This window comes from Trachemys scripta, chromosome 23 (genome assembly GCF_013100865.1).
Source record: "Trachemys scripta elegans isolate TJP31775 chromosome 23, CAS_Tse_1.0, whole genome shotgun sequence".
Classification (NCBI taxonomy): Eukaryota; Metazoa; Chordata; order Testudines; family Emydidae; genus Trachemys; species Trachemys scripta.
Window position 1 is genome coordinate 12,410,522 of NC_048320.1, and position 15,060 is coordinate 12,425,581.

A 15,060-nucleotide genomic window follows, 5' to 3' on the forward strand; every position below is an offset into this window, starting at 1 on the left:
TTCAGTGCCACTCACCCTGCCCGGGTCCTGGCCACCGGTCCAGGGGGCTCTGCATTTTAATTTAATTTGAAATGAAGCTTCTTAAACGTTTTAAAAACCGTATTTACTTTACATACAACAATAGTTTAGTTATATATTACAGACTTATAGAAAGAGACCTTCTAAAAACGTTAAAACATATTCCTGGCACGCGAAACCTTAAATTAGAGTGAATAAACGAAGACTCGGCACACCACTTCTGAAAGGCTGCTGACCCCTGGGCTAGAGAGAACCCAACCATCTGTGGTCATTAACGAGCCCACAACTCTTTTTGCAAGGGCAGGGATATTATCCCAGGAATCCTGCTGGCCTAAATTAGCCTGAAGGGATGCTTCTTTGCCTCCTGCTCTAAATTGTACTGCAGTGGTGCTGCATGGCTGGTAAGCAGCTGCCATGTCCCACCACTGAGGTGGCTGCATTTCAGTGCTGGGTGAGTGATCCCTGTATAAAAATAGCTGCCATGCCACTCCCCTCCACCCAGAGGCAGTTGCTTCTCAGGGATCTCTGTATAACCAGCTGCCACGTCTCACTCCAGAGGTGGCTGCACCTCAGCACTGAGTGAACGATCCTTGCATGAACAGCTGCCCCATCGCACCCCAGAGACGGTTGCATCTCTTGAAACGAATAAGCAATCCCTCTTTAAACAGCTGCCTCGTCTCACCCCTCGGGCGGCTGCATCTTGGCGCCGGATGAAATGACTCAAGCATATCTAACCTCAATTATTCAAACGTCCTGACTTAATATTTGGACCCGGGGGTCTTGGGTAACTGGGGGAATTTTCCTCATTGCTGAGGGACCTGTGACCCCATCTCAGATAACAGGGAGCTGTGGATAATTGAAGGTCAGATAATTAAGCTCACCCTAGATGCGAGAACCTTGCATTAATTTTTTATTATTTTTTTTATTAAATTAGGGATCCCTGAGGATGCAACCTGTTGTAGCTACAACCTTCATTATCAACAGTGCTCCCTGCTCCAGAATACTGGGGGGCGGAGGGGGGAATGCTGTATCCAGCTGTGCGCTCAGCCTGTGCCACTCTCCCCTTCTCTCTACTCCAGCTGTGCTCCTTCCTCTCTCCCCCGCTTGCTCCGAGACCATCGCTCCCGGATCCAGCCTGCCTGCAAGCTCCCCATCCATCCCCCTCCTCCTGCCAGGGCCTTTTCCAATTTGGCTGCCGCCCGCAGCACTTGTCCAGATTAAGAAAACGCTGCCAGCCAGCCGTTAATTTGTTAAATAAAACTGTCAATCAAGGGGCTGCGGCTGCATCGGGGCAGAACCATTCCCACAAATGCGGACGCAGGAGCAATTCCTTCTCCATCTCCCCCCGGGGCCTCTCCTAAGGGGCAGCACACCAGCCAGCCCACCCCGCACCATCCGTCACTGCCCACCCCAGCCACACATGGGGCAAGTGCTTCAGACCCCAGCTGGGTCTAGCTGCATGGGGAGACCTTGTGTAGTCACCTCTCCCAACACCCCACTTTTTTGTCCATTTTCTAATGAGATTGCAAGCTCTTTGGGGCGGGGACCTGTTCTCCACCAGAGCCCTGCCGCCCCCGGCCCTCCAGCCATGAAAATGTTCCTGCATGGGGGAGCAGGCTTAGAGGGGGAACCAGGGGTACCGCTACCCTGAGCCCTCCTCACAAATGCCAGGCCTGGAAAAACCCTTGGTGCATGCCCATCTGCAGCACTCACAAAAACAGGGCATAAGCGCCCGTGTGCTCAGCACTGCCCCCTGCTGGCAATGGTGGCTGGCAGGGAGATTCCATTAGCACTTCCAGCATCCTTCCTACCCCCAAGCCATGCAGGGGAGGTTGATGCTATCTGGGGGGGCAGGGCAGGGGTGAGAGGTGCTGAGGTTGCAGTGGGGGGAGGGAGGGAGAAGAATGAGACCCCGATCCCCCCCCCACACACACTACCCCTCCTCCGGCTGTGATCGAAAACGGGCTGGAGGGAGAGGAGTGGATCATTCCGAGTGGCCGGGCAGATTGAGAATGAAATGCTGACTCCCTAATTCCCCTCCACTCCTAGCAACTGCAGAGCTGCATTGTAACTTAATCCGTTTCTTTCTATTAAAGCCGAAACCTCCATGGAAAGGGAGGGGGGGAACGGTCAGAGCAATGAGATGCCCCCTACCCACTCCCCACACTGTGCCCACAGGGGAAAGAAAGTTAACCCTTTCTAGACAGGGCTGCTCTGAGCTGGGGGGTGAGGGCTGGACTGGAAAGCAGGGGGGCTGCAGCAGTTCGGGGTGCAGGGCCTCGGCAGAGCCGTGTGCGGGGAGCCCGGGGCAGAGCTAGCGAAAGCCTCCCACGTCTTTCAGCCAAACCCCAGGAGGGCCGCTGCGGAGGAGACCCTGATGCCCTGGGTAAATCCGGAGGGGCCCCTCTGGGGAGCCTAGCCTCTCCGATGATGCCCATTAAAGCTCAATGGAATGAACTGTTCAGACTAAACCAGTGCCCAACCTGCAGCAAGCACAGCTGCTGCCCCCCTGCTACCTTTACCTCGGGGCGTAGCTACCCACCCGCCTACCAGCTTCCTTCCCAGGACCGAAATAACCCACTGAGGCCAAACCGCAAGGGGAAACCACGGAGCCTTGGCCAGGCTGACGCAGCCTGTCGGGAAAGAGAACGGGACGGTCACAGAACACGTGTGTACCACGGACGTGCCCATCAGCTCAGTGCACAGGCCTGTCTGGGTGTCCCCTGTGATATTTACATGGTTCCCGTCACAGCAGGAACACGGCTGGCTCATGGCAGCTGCGCCTCTTTCACCCAAACCTTTGTAGCAGGGCGGCCATTCTCTGAGCACCCCCCCTGCCCTGTCCACACCCCCCCCCCCCGGCAGGCCTGTTAAGAACTGCACACATGGTTGGGCTGGTTGAGTCACCAAAACAGTTTTGAACAAGCCCCAGGGACCCAAAATAAAGTCCATCACTACACAGCAGTCCATACTCAGCTCTGAGGTCTCCTCTCACAGCCAGAGCTCTTCTGTGCCAGTCTGTTCTCACAGCCCCACAGCCCAGCTCTTCCCACCTGGAGCTTAGCCCTCTGGCACCGGCCTCTAGGCTCCCAAATTTCTAGGTCCCAACTCCATCTGGGTTTCCAAAAAGGAGCCCCCAGGTTCTTTGGGCTCAGGGTCTTCCCTGCAGGAGCCCTTCGTACATCCCACAGGCTCTCTTCACTTTCCGGCATGCACTCTTCCCCCACATTGCAGGCTCCTGCTGCTTGTTATAGGGCAATCTCCCTGCTCTCCCGCACACGTGGCTCATTCTGCACTCGGCCTTGGCCCTTAAGGGACAAACAGCCCTGTTACAATCTTCACGGGGCTGGATCACACGTGTGGGTGTCGCCTGGCTCTGGTAATCTTTGCAGAGTCCCGTGGCTCTCACGGCAGCCTTGAGCGACTGGATCACACGCGTGACCTTCGGACGGAGCCACACATGTTGCGTGCAGCATTTACGCGGCTCTCGGCATGACCTGCAAACCACAAGTCGCGTGCAGCTCTCACGGAGATCCCACAGTCCTCACTGCCCTCTTCAAACTGATGGCTCACTTTTGCTTCACCTGCCACTTACGTGGCATTTCAGAACACACATGAGCTGTGCTAAGGTCACACAAACCCACAACCAACCCCCTTGCCCCCACGACACCGGGCAGCAACACCCCACGCCGACTCACCACAATCTGCGTCTCGTTGTCCGGCAGGGTGTCAATGGCCAAGCTGCCTCCTACCAAGTCCTGGCTGATGCGGGTCCCGTCGGTCTCCAGCAAACTCTCCTGAGTCTTCCGCCTCCAGCCCAGCAGCTTTGTCCCCGCTCCCCGCTTCAAAAAGCGGCCGTGGAGGCGTCCTGTGGAGCACACATGGTAAGGGGAATCAGCAGGTCGGAGGCGGAAGGAGCCAGCGAGGTAGAGAGGCTAGGTCCGGGATCAAATGCCACCTTTTACTCCAGGGCTGTAGATTCGGATCCACCCTGGTGGCCCAAAGGGACTGTCGTGTGACCAGGAGAGATGAGTTTGGTGTCTCAGGCCAGATCTTAGGGGACATCACCAAAGAACACCTGGGCCTGAGCTAACCCCCAGCATGGGGGCCAGGGACTGAATGGACTGTGGGAGATAAATGTAAGGGCTTGGACGCCGGTGATGAGACCAGTAGAGATGGGGCCCATTGGCAGGGCTTTGGGGAAAGGGGGTGGCGAACAGGGAGGCTTGCTCTGCCCTGTGAAGAAAGCAGTTTCAGCCTCCGAGGCTGTCACACCAGCCCTTTTCACCAGCTCCCCCGACTACCCTCCCCCTCACCCCCCCAGGACCCAGAGTGTAGGAGAACCTCCGGGAATGCTCCAGCCCCTAAGGGGAAGGCATTGGCTATTCACAGCAGCATTACGCTACAGCCTACAAGCCACAGCCGAGATCAGGAGCCCGTTGTGCCAGGCGCTGCCCAGACACAGAATGAGAGACAGTTCCTGCCCCAAAGAGCTCGCAGTCTAAACAGACTACGGGTGGGGAAGGAAAACTGAGGCAAAAAGCAGGGAAAGGACATGGCCCAGGTCACCGACAGAGCTGGGAGGAGAACCCAGGAGTCCTGACTCCAACTTCCATGCCCTAGTCACTGGGCTACAGTGATGTAACCCACAATGGACTAAGAGCCACTTGAAACTGCCAGGTACCTGACCTCACCCCAGGGACCTCCCTTCAGCTGGCCCCGCCCTCAAAAGTTTCTGTGCTACCCACTGCAGCCTGGACACCCAGCCTGGGCACCTCCTGGCAAGCCAGCGCTCCGCTGCCAGCTGGCATTCAGTCACGTGGTGAAGGAGAAGGAGATGTAATGGGGTCGTCTGGGGAACACCCACCCCTTTGAAACCATGACAAGGCCTGTGAGATCACAGAGGGAACAGGGGAGGTGAGTGGGGGGAAGGGGCCCCTAAAGGATTAGTAAACCTGCCGTAGAGTGATAGACTCCGGGAGCTCAATCTATTCAGTTTAACAAAGAGGTTACGTGGTGAGATCACAGCCTACAAGTACCTCAGGGGTGCAATGGGGGGAGACACAAATATTTGACAGGGGGCTCTTCAGTCTAGCAGAGGAAGGTCTAACCCGAGAGGATGGCTGGCAGTTGAAGCTGGAAAGAAGGGGTAGCATTTTAACCATGAGAGTAATTAACCACTGGAACAACTTGCCAAGGTTTCTCCATCATGGGGAATTTTTAAATCAAGGCAGGATGTTTTTCTAACCGGTCTGCTCTGGGAATTATTGGGGGACGTTCTAGGGCCTGTGCTATACAGAAGGTCAGAGGAGATGATTATAAATGTTCCTTTCCAGCCTTGGAATGGCTCTTTATGGACGGGCGGAGAGCAGCGAGAAGCCAAGCCCTGGGTCAGCACAGACAGGGAGCCCTGGGGGCAGCTGCGGTCAGAGGGGTTATGGAGGAGCAGTCTTAATGGCATAGTCCTCTGGTTACCTCTGGCTCCCACAAGCCTCCTCTGCCATTATGGAGGCAGGTCAGGGGGCTAGACCTGCCGGTCCAGCCCCACTCCCAGAGCAAGCAAACCCGGGGTCAGTGCCAATACCAGTGCCAGCTCCACGCGGCCTTTCCAGGGAGCTGCCAATATGCAAATGAGTCAACCGTGTTGTTTGCATAAAACGTCCCACGTGGAGCGAAACAAAAAGTGGCTCCATTGGGGGGGGGCAGCTCTGCCCTGGGAGGGGCTTCCCACCTGTAGCTGCTGATCCAACTGCAACTGAAACCTAGCTGCACAGGGGATGTGATGGGGGTGGCAGCAGAGCCCCTGGCTGGGCCTGGAAAGATCCCAGCTTGGCCACCTCTGCACGGGTGATCAGGAGGCTCATGTGCCCACGGGCCACGCCCTAGGTCGGCTTGCTGAGCACAGGTACCCAAGGTTGCCATATGTACGGCACAGGGGAAATTCTGCCCGGGGGTCCCCTGGAAAGGTGCAGTGAGGAGGGAGCCCCCCCGGCGGTGCATGGCTCCCTGCACTGCCCCTCCCCACACTGCAGTTGTTTATGCTGGAAAGGCTGCCCGGGCCGCTGGCTGAGTAAGCCCTTCCCCTGTCAGCCAGGGCGTATGGACAGCGTGTACCGAGCCCTGGAACCACATGCCAGCTGGGCTTGGGGGTGGTGCAGGAGTGCAAAAGGCGCTTTGGGACACTGATTCTCTGCAAAGGGCCCCAGGGGGTAGCGCTCAGAGCCAGGGCATGCCGCAGCCAGACCCCCAATCCCTGCACGCTCACACCCGACGTGTGCCACAATCAGACCCACAACAGCCCCCTGCATGCTCACATCCGTTTGCCACAACCAGACCCACAACAGCCACCTGCACGCGCATGCACTTCTACACCCAGTGCAGAAACTCACAATCACGTTAATGATACAGCCAACCCAGCCCTTCGGCAAGTCCACTGCCAAAAACAATGCAAAGACAGCTGACGCGCGTGCAAACCTACACGGGACTCTGGTGCACAGGCACACAAAGCACACACAAACATTGACGCAGGCAAAACAACCCGACACATGTATATCTTGAACTCTGTTTAAAAAAAACTGACATGCAAAATACATACACCCAACAGCAACACGCAAGACAAGACATACACACGCACACACTCCCTACCAAAAGCCCACAAAACCCACCTCCTCAAAACACTGAATTCCACACAAACCCACAGACATTCACACTTACTCCTGCCCACTCAGACTTTACAGCACAGTGTATGTTGGTGTGACGTGTCTTGCACAAAAGCACCCTGGGGCAGGCTGCGCGAGCAGGGTGTGTTGGCAGTTTCCCTCTGGTTTCACTGGGTGCAGGGTCCTTCCCGAGTGACACCCCTCTGGACAGTCCATGCCAACCAGCCATGGCCTCTCTCGGAGCCTCCGGGCCTGGGAAGGCGTTCCAGGCCTAGCTGCCCTGCTCCTGTCCCCCTGCCTCCATGGGGCAGGGATGCTGTAGGGCAGTGAGAGAGTGAGGTCAGCCAGCTAACGGACTTGCTAACCCTGACTCCAGGCCCTGTGGCCGGGCTGGGACACTGCCCTGGCCACTTGGACGATGGCCCAAGCCGCAGCCTGTTATTCCGGGACGTGCCCCGCCCAGGGACTGGCGCAGCTTGGCTTCACCGCAAAGCCTGCACTTAGCCGGCCACGCAGGCTCTGGGGAGAGACGGATTGAGGGCCTGGGAGCCCAGAGCTGGGTCCCATGTGCCAGGGGCCCCAAGAGGTTAATAAGGCCTCAAGGGGGGCTGTCCCAGTGGTGCACAACACCCCATTCAGTCTAAGCCATGGTGGGCTGGATCTGCCCTGCCCCACTGCTGAAAGGGGACCCCTCCCCCCAAACTGGTTGGGAGGGCTCACAGCGTGATCCCAACTCCTCCCGTCCCTCTCCAATGCAGGGAGTTCTTACAGCCACCAGGAGGTGCTCCATCCACAGCCCTAGCGACACGAGCCTCCCCCCACCTGCCTGGGCTGCCAGTTCTCCTCTTCCTGCTACTGTCCCCGCACTCTCTGCTTCTCCAATTCCAGGCCTGTCCTGATGGCACTGGCTGGATTTAGGATTCACTCAGGCAGGCTCCTTCAGCGCAGACGGCAGCAACTGCTGGACCCCCAAGTCCCTCTTCCCATGCCCCAAGATGGGCTCCCCACGCAACCAGCTCTGTCAGTGCCCCTCACTCCTGACCCGCAGCCCCTCCTTCACTATCCCAGCCTGGACTCTCCCCACACACACTGCTCTGCTGATGCCCCTCAGCGTAATTTGCTGCGTGGTACCGAAAAGCGGCAGGCGCTGAGGGTTGTGATCAGACACCGCGGGATTAGGGCCCGGCTGTGGAAGTGTCTTGCACAAGGGCTTCTGCCCCAGCTCTTGCACCCTGGAAGCCTTGAGCCCAGACTCGAGCTCTGGATAGGGTGTCGCTCCAATTCACAAACAGCTGCAGGCATTTTGTAGCTCCCAGCTGCTCAACTCCCCCTGCCCAGGGCTGCTCGCAAAAAGCAGCTACCTCCTCGCACGGGGGCCTTGGCTCCTTGGGTAGCTGGGGGCAACTCCACCCAGCTGACTTGTGTGTGTGTGGAGGGGACCTCAGCAGTGGCCCCAGAGCCTGAGCAGTGAAATTCAGATCCGGTTGCTGAAGTTCTGATCCAGATCCGAACTTCACCCAGATACTGACAGAGATTGGGTCAAGGGGTTTTAGCTCAGATGTGTTGCCCAGAGGTCACACAAAGAGATCGGGCCAGAGGCTTCTGATCAGCTAGTCTGACCTCTGACGTGACATAGGCCAGACAGCCTCTCCCTCCTGCACTGAGATTTAACCACAAGCTCATCCTTCTGCTAACAGCTCCAGCCACGGATTCTGACTCTGTCACCAAGCCCCCTATGAGACAGCTGACTAGCAGAACCCCTCAAGCCCCCCTTGTCCCTGACCTGTCTTGTCTCCAAACATATAATAATACGTAGCTCTTGTGTAGTGCTTTTCAACCACAGAGCTCAACGCACTGCACATATTACAGATGGGGAAACTGAGGCACAGAGCAGGGACGTGACTGACCTGAGGCCACACTGCTGGTGTTATGCTAGAAGCAGCTGTGCTCTCAAATGGCATGTGGAGGGCAGGGCTCGAATCCCACCCATGAAGTCGAGGTGGCCTCTATGGAGACCCGGCTTTGAATCCTGCTTCCCCTCTTTGGGCTGCCCACCCGGGCCCAAGGTTCAAATCCCCAACTCCCTTCCCACAGACGGAGGCCCGACATGTTTGCATAAAGCAGAGCCTTCCCCGTGCTTTGGTTTCAATTAGGACCAGCTCTAACAAGCCTTGATTAACCATCACATATGAGCAAGCAGCCCACGGAGGCTCCAATTTCCTCCACAAACCCCTTCCAGCTGCGGCACACTCTGCTCCTTCCGCGCCTAGATCTGTAAATGTCAGCAGCAGCCTGAGATGCAGCTAGTACAACATGACTCCATATTGAGAGAGACACTCAGTCTCCTCCCAGCTCTAGGATGGGCCCTAGAGACAGGAGCCAAGAGTAGCCTGAAAATACCCCAGCATCTTAAGCAACAGGCCCCAGGTAGCCACCAGAACCCACTGCTCCCAGCTCAGCCAGGGATCTCTCATCCCACGCCCCTTTTTGCAGACAGGCTACGTGCTGGGAAGAAATTTGCCTCCACGCGGCACCTCTTATCCCAAGCCTCAGGAGGGGATCGCTTCACTTGTGGCTGAAATGCGGCCAGCTCTTGAGTGGGACGCGCTAGCTGCTAAACAGGGCATGGTGGGAAGCGAAGGAAGGACCCCACCATAGAGGGATGGGAATGTCTAGGCTCACACATTGGGAATCTGGCCAGGATACCAGGCTCTCACTGCTCCCGGGAAATGCCTCTGGGCATTGAGCTTGGGCCCCTGATCCCTTAACCCAGATGCTCCACACAATCCCATGCTACGTAGCAGCGGGCATCCCCTGCCTCCATCAGGGCCCCTCTGGGACCTGGCTGCGATGCACAGTCTGACCTGCGTGGCGAAGGGAGATACCCGACTCCCGCACCAAACCTCCTCCCCTTCACGCGCCCCGGATCATGCTCCCCACGCTGCACCGTGCTTACTTTTCAGCGTCCAGCTCTGGATTCCTTCAAACAGCTTCCCCATCCATCAAACTGACACCTCCGCCACAGACCCGCAGGGGCTTGCCCAGATCCGCCCCCCTCACCGATGCCCCCGACGCACGGGGAAGCAGGGGGGCCTCAGGATATTTGATTGACAACTGTGTGAGCAGCCCGCCCTCTGCTATTCCAGTCTAGACACAGCCCTGCTGCTGCCCCTCAGCACTGACCTGCTGGGATGGGCAGGGGGCAGTGGTGTCCTGTGACCCTTCCAGTTAGTCAGCAGTGTGGGGATCCGATCCGCCCCCCACCCCGTGCGTGTGCAATTCACCTCTGAGCCTGCCGTCTGGAGCCATGCCACCTGCCAGGCCGTCACCCCAGTGGGCCGACCCACGGCCGGATTCCCCCCAAATTTACTACTTACATCATAGCCCCACCACTTCTGGGCTTCCTGCACTGGCTTGAGCCCTGGGCACCTCTTTCATTACAAATTAAGCATGGCTTACATGACCTTCATGCCAAGATCCCCCCCGGGGGAGGAGTGGGCTCCGTCTGCTTTTTGTCTGTGCCCTGCCCCAAGGGAGGTGGTGGGCACGCAACAGCCCTTGGGAACACAGAACTGTTTATGGAGGGTCCCTAACTATCAGCCTGTCAGGACACGTCTTATTGACAGTCTCTAACTGGCCTGAGGGTCTGTGGGGATGAGGTAGGTCTATCCACCGCGACGCTGCCTGAGTGCTGGGGCAGGCGTCTAAGAGTCCCAGCTTCCTGGCTGATGAGAGATGCTGGCAGTTCACCAGGTCCCCCATGCAGCAGGGCCCTGGGTCTTAGCGGCTACCAGTGCGGGAGGAGGAGATGCTCCGGGTTGGATCCCAAGCTTCACTCACACACTGCTGGCTCCCCCATCCCTACGAGCCGGTGAGCGACCCCACGTCTCCCACGTTCACTGGGCCGGCCACCCCCACGGAGATAAGGCCAGCCCCTGAGCTGCTGTAAACGGATACAACCCTGGCAACTTACATGAGTGAGGACCTGGCCCCTAGATTCAGTCCCATAGCTGAGTTACACTGAATAGATCCAGTGTCTCTGTCCATCACCGTGGGATTCAGCCACTTTTTTGGTCATGGGTGGGATCTTGCCTGTCTATTCACCCTGCTTCTCCTCTCCGTGTTCCCCCACTTTGACCCACAATTTTGCCCTCTCTGAGTGCAGAGGGCCCTTCCTGCTGCAATCAGCCATGATCTCCCTGCTGCCCTCCTTCCAGCACGTTACTCCTTACCTTGCGCTCTGGAACCCGTGCTCTAGAACCTGCACTATGTTTCACAGGATCCACGCTACACCGTCTGATACCCCATTCCCATTCCCACAATTCCTGTCAGCCCTTGGAGCCTATGCGCCGTTCTCCAACATGGAGCAGGATCTAGAACCCAACAGATCACAGAGTCTGCGCTAGAACCCACTGCCACCTGTTTCCTATGCTTGGACTCTAGCCCAGATCATCTGCCAAGCCCTTTGGCTCTCTCTCACTGTGGAAACACCATGCAAAACCAGGGCTCTACTGTCCAAGTTGCTGGTCACGCCATCCCCCCCTGCATCCCTCCCCAATTCCAGTTCTCTCCCAGCCTGAGAATGGAGCCCTCTGTATAAACAGGAAAAGCCGGCACTCGAGACCACAGCACAGATTCTGTCAGTGCTGCCTCTTTCATAACCAGCCTCTGCTAATAACTTCACGCCAGGAAGTGGTGGGAGGCTGGGCCAAGCCACAGAGCTGTCTGAGCCAAACATCCAAGGCTGGCTTGATGCAGTGTATTCCTCCATGCTGCCCGGCACTCTGAGACCTCGCTTAAAGGGCCAGACAGACAAGGATCAGGGCTGTCTCCCTTTGAGAGGAGACAGATGAGAGGGGACAGGCTGAGAACCTACAACCTTGTGCCAGGCAGAGAGGGGAATAGATCATAGCAATGTAGGGCTGGAAGGGACCTCAAGAAGTCACCTGGTCCATCCCCTACTTGAGTGTATCCACCCCAACATGTGTTTGTCAAACGTGTCCTTAAAAACCTCCCATGACGGAGATTCTCCAACTTCCCTAGGTCACCCGTTCCCGTGCTTCACTATCGAGTTAGAAAGTTGTCCTGATATCTAACCTGAATTTCCCTGGTTGCAAACGAAGCAGATTCCTTTCTGTCCTGCCCTCCGTGGCCATGGAGAAGAAATGATCACCATATTCTTTGTAACAATATTTTACTTACTAGAAGACTTATCAGCAGGGCTTTGGAGCGGAGCCCGGAGCTGGAGCACGGAGCAGCTCTGGAGCAGTGGAGCTGCAGGTTTTTGCCTGGAGCTGGAGCGGAGCTGGAGCACAGTTCCAAAGCCCTGCTTATCAGGTCACCGCTCAGCCTTCTCTCCTAGACTAAATAAACACATCCTATTCCAGGTAACAGCAGGGCAAGTTTCCCCCATCAACCCAGCCCTGGAGGGAACTCCCGCCTTGATCCCTCCCCAATCCCTCCAGTGAGGGAGCCAACTGTTCTATGGGGACCTGCCTGCTAAGAACTGGCCTGAGACCTGCCAAACTCATCTCCTGCCACCGCCAGCAAGTGCAATTCTTTTAGCTTGTTGGGCTGGCTTCAAACCTGCAGTCTAGAGGGGAAATGTTCTCCCTCTCCATTTACAACTTCCCGCCCCCCCAGCCGTCCATCCAGCATCCCCCCAAATCCCCCCAGTCCCTCGGGGCAGCCCAAGGCAATCCAAGGCCCAGCCAACAGAGTACCCCTTCCTCCCACCAGGCTTTCTGAGACCTCCTCACTCCACAGCTGGAGGAATGAAAGGAACGGGGAAGAGTCTGGTGTTCGAAACATGGAAATGCAGCCACCTCTGGGGTGGAATCCAAGCAGTGCACAGCAGAACAGCAGGCAAGCGCTGAGCGAAGCTTGTGGTAGCAGGCAGCCTGGTCGTTTCACACCTGAGGCCATGCCCACTCAGCCATCCCCTTCAGCCCTAGTACAGCTCAGTGGGGTGTGTGGGGGAGTGTGTCCTGCAACTGCTTTCCAGGTCAAGAGGTGGGAGTGGGATCTACTTAGGGGGAGACTCCAGCCCCCTAGACTTACACATCACATGGGGTTGGGCAAACTGCAATCACTCCTGGGTCCCTCTCTCCAACCTCCCATGCACCCTACATCAGACAGCCGGCAGGAGCCCTGCAGTAGGAGCTATAGGGTAGCAGGGAAAGGTCCATCCACTCCAGAGCACACACTGGGGTGGCTGGAGAGCTAGTGGGTGACCAGGTGGCCTGACCACATCCAAAGAGGCTGAGCCAGGTTGGGGGGACTGGCTGCAGCCATCGGATCCACGTGGCTTTGGCTTCTCTCTAGTTTCCAGCAGCCTCCTCTCCCGCCCTGAGCTGGGGGCCTCTGCGGACACCCAACCCCCGGAGCTGCAACTGGCCCACCTCCACAGCGGCCAATGCACCCTGCAGACCCCCGGCTGGCTCCGGGGAGCGCTGCTTCTGCTGGGAAGCTTGTCCAAAGGGAGCCGTGGAGATGCCAAATGGGAAGATGCACAAACGTGCCCACGACTGTCCATGCACCCTTCCTGCCACGCGCGGGGCACCTGTACCCCCCCGGCCCGCCACGCGCGGGGCACCTGTACCCCCGCCCCGGCCCGCCACGCGCGCCGGGACGCTGGTGCACACTCCCATTTGCGCACAGTGACCCTTGTGTGCACACCCGACCTGCCAAGTCCCACTCGGGAACATTCGCCTCCACCCACGCTCAGGGGCACCCGTGGCAGCGCTCTCCCTTCCTTGCACCCCTCGTCGCTCGCGCTCAGCCACACACACCTCCCCTCGTGTGCCCGCTCACGCGCATTTGCACCAGCACTCGTGCCCCCCGCCCGTCCACTTCCACGCACGCCGGTGCACTCTGCCCCTTCCACGCCGTACCTGCCTCCAGCCTACCGCGAGCCTCCCCCGCGGCCTCGCGCAGCAGGGCGAGCAGCAGGAGGACCCCCCATCGCATCTTGGGGGGCGGGCGCGGGCTCCGGGGCGCCTCTTCCCCCCCAGCCCTGGCTCCTCTCCGGGCACCGGCCGCCCAGGCTCGGCAGCGCTGGGATCGGGCGAGCAGCGCCCTGTCCTGCGGCTCAGCAGCGCAGCGCCCCCGCGGACCAAACCAGGGCGGTGAGGGGGGACGGGACGTAGGCTGGGCTCGCCCGGCGGGGGGACACGAGCCACCCGGCGCTGCTGCCCGTGCGGGAGAGACTGAGCCAGGGAGAGCGAGCGCTCGTGCCCCCTGCTGGCGTGTGGGTGCCATGGCTGGGGGGGGGGGCGAGAGCCAGAGATGGGGTGAGACCCCCTCCTGCCCCAGCTCCCCTTCCCTGCCCGCTGCTCAGCCCGACTCTGCCACCCAGCCTCTGGCACCTCCCTGCCCCTCTCTTTCCTCAGCAGGACGCCTGGGTTCTATTCCCTGCTCTGGACAGGGCAGGGGTGCTAGTGGATGGGGGACACGCTGGGAGCCAGGACAGCTGGCTTCTATCCCTGACTCACGGAGGAGAGTGGGGTCTCTAATGGGTGGGGGGTACTAGGAGTCAGGACTCCTGAGATTTGTCCCCAGCTCTGGTCAGGGCATGGGGTCTAGTGGATTAGAGCAAGAGGGGGAGCTAGGAGCCAGGACACCTGGGTTCTCTGCCGGCTCTGGCAGGGGAGTAGGGTCTAGAGGGTTAGAGCAAGGGGAGGCCTGTGAGTCAGGACTATTGGGGTCTAGTCCCTGTCTGATGACAGACACATCCCTTCTCCTCTCCCTGCCTCAGCTTCCCCAGTTGTATAACAAGGGACAGCTAATAAGCCAACTTCCCACGGGGTGGTGGTCGGGGGGTTGTCATTGGAAGCAATGGTGCGTGATATTTCCCCCCGCTGGAGAACAAACCAGACACCAGGGTCCTTTTACACTGGCAGGGATGGTGAAAATAAAGCAGTTGTCTGCTCCTTCCCACCAGCAGATTTGCAGGGAGGAGGGAGCGCTCTGGGGAGACAGCCAGCCCCTTGGTGGGCGAGTTGGATGCTTCTGATCCAGGCAGAAGGTGTCAGAGCAGCACAATGCGACAGACTGTAGTGCTGCCCCTTGGGAGCTGGGCAGTGGAACCCCCCCCCACCAGCAAACATCTATGATCTTGTTCCATCAGCTGAACTCTCAGCTGGAAGCTCCTGCACAGAACATGGGGAGAACCAGGTTCAGCTACAAATGCTGCCTGGCTCCAAAGGGAAAGGAAAGGTTGTAGGGACACTATTTTCCCCCCGCCCATCCCACCCTTGTTCAAGCTGGGCAGCGTCAGAAGGCCTCTGTAAGCCTGAATTCAGGCAGAGGTGGGGCCTGGGGGTCAGCAGTGTCAGACAGACACCCCTTCATTGCGCTAGATGAATCCTCCCCCGACTCTGCC

General features: G+C 58.2%; 1 protein-coding gene across 1 annotated transcript in view; it reads right to left on the minus strand.

The window, feature by feature from the left end:
- Window positions 1–13,826, minus strand: part of PLXDC1 (plexin domain containing 1) — a 51,281-nt gene extending 37,455 nt beyond the window's left edge. The window contains exons 1-2 of the mRNA XM_034755940.1: window positions 13,571–13,826; window positions 3,717–3,886 (exon numbers count right to left, since the gene is read on the minus strand). Of these exons, the coding sequence (XP_034611831.1) occupies window positions 3,717–3,886; window positions 13,571–13,646 (246 nt within the window). The 5' untranslated portion in view covers window positions 13,647–13,826. The remainder of the gene's footprint in view (window positions 1–3,716; window positions 3,887–13,570) is intronic.
- Between the last annotated feature and the right edge of the window lie 1,234 nt (window positions 13,827–15,060).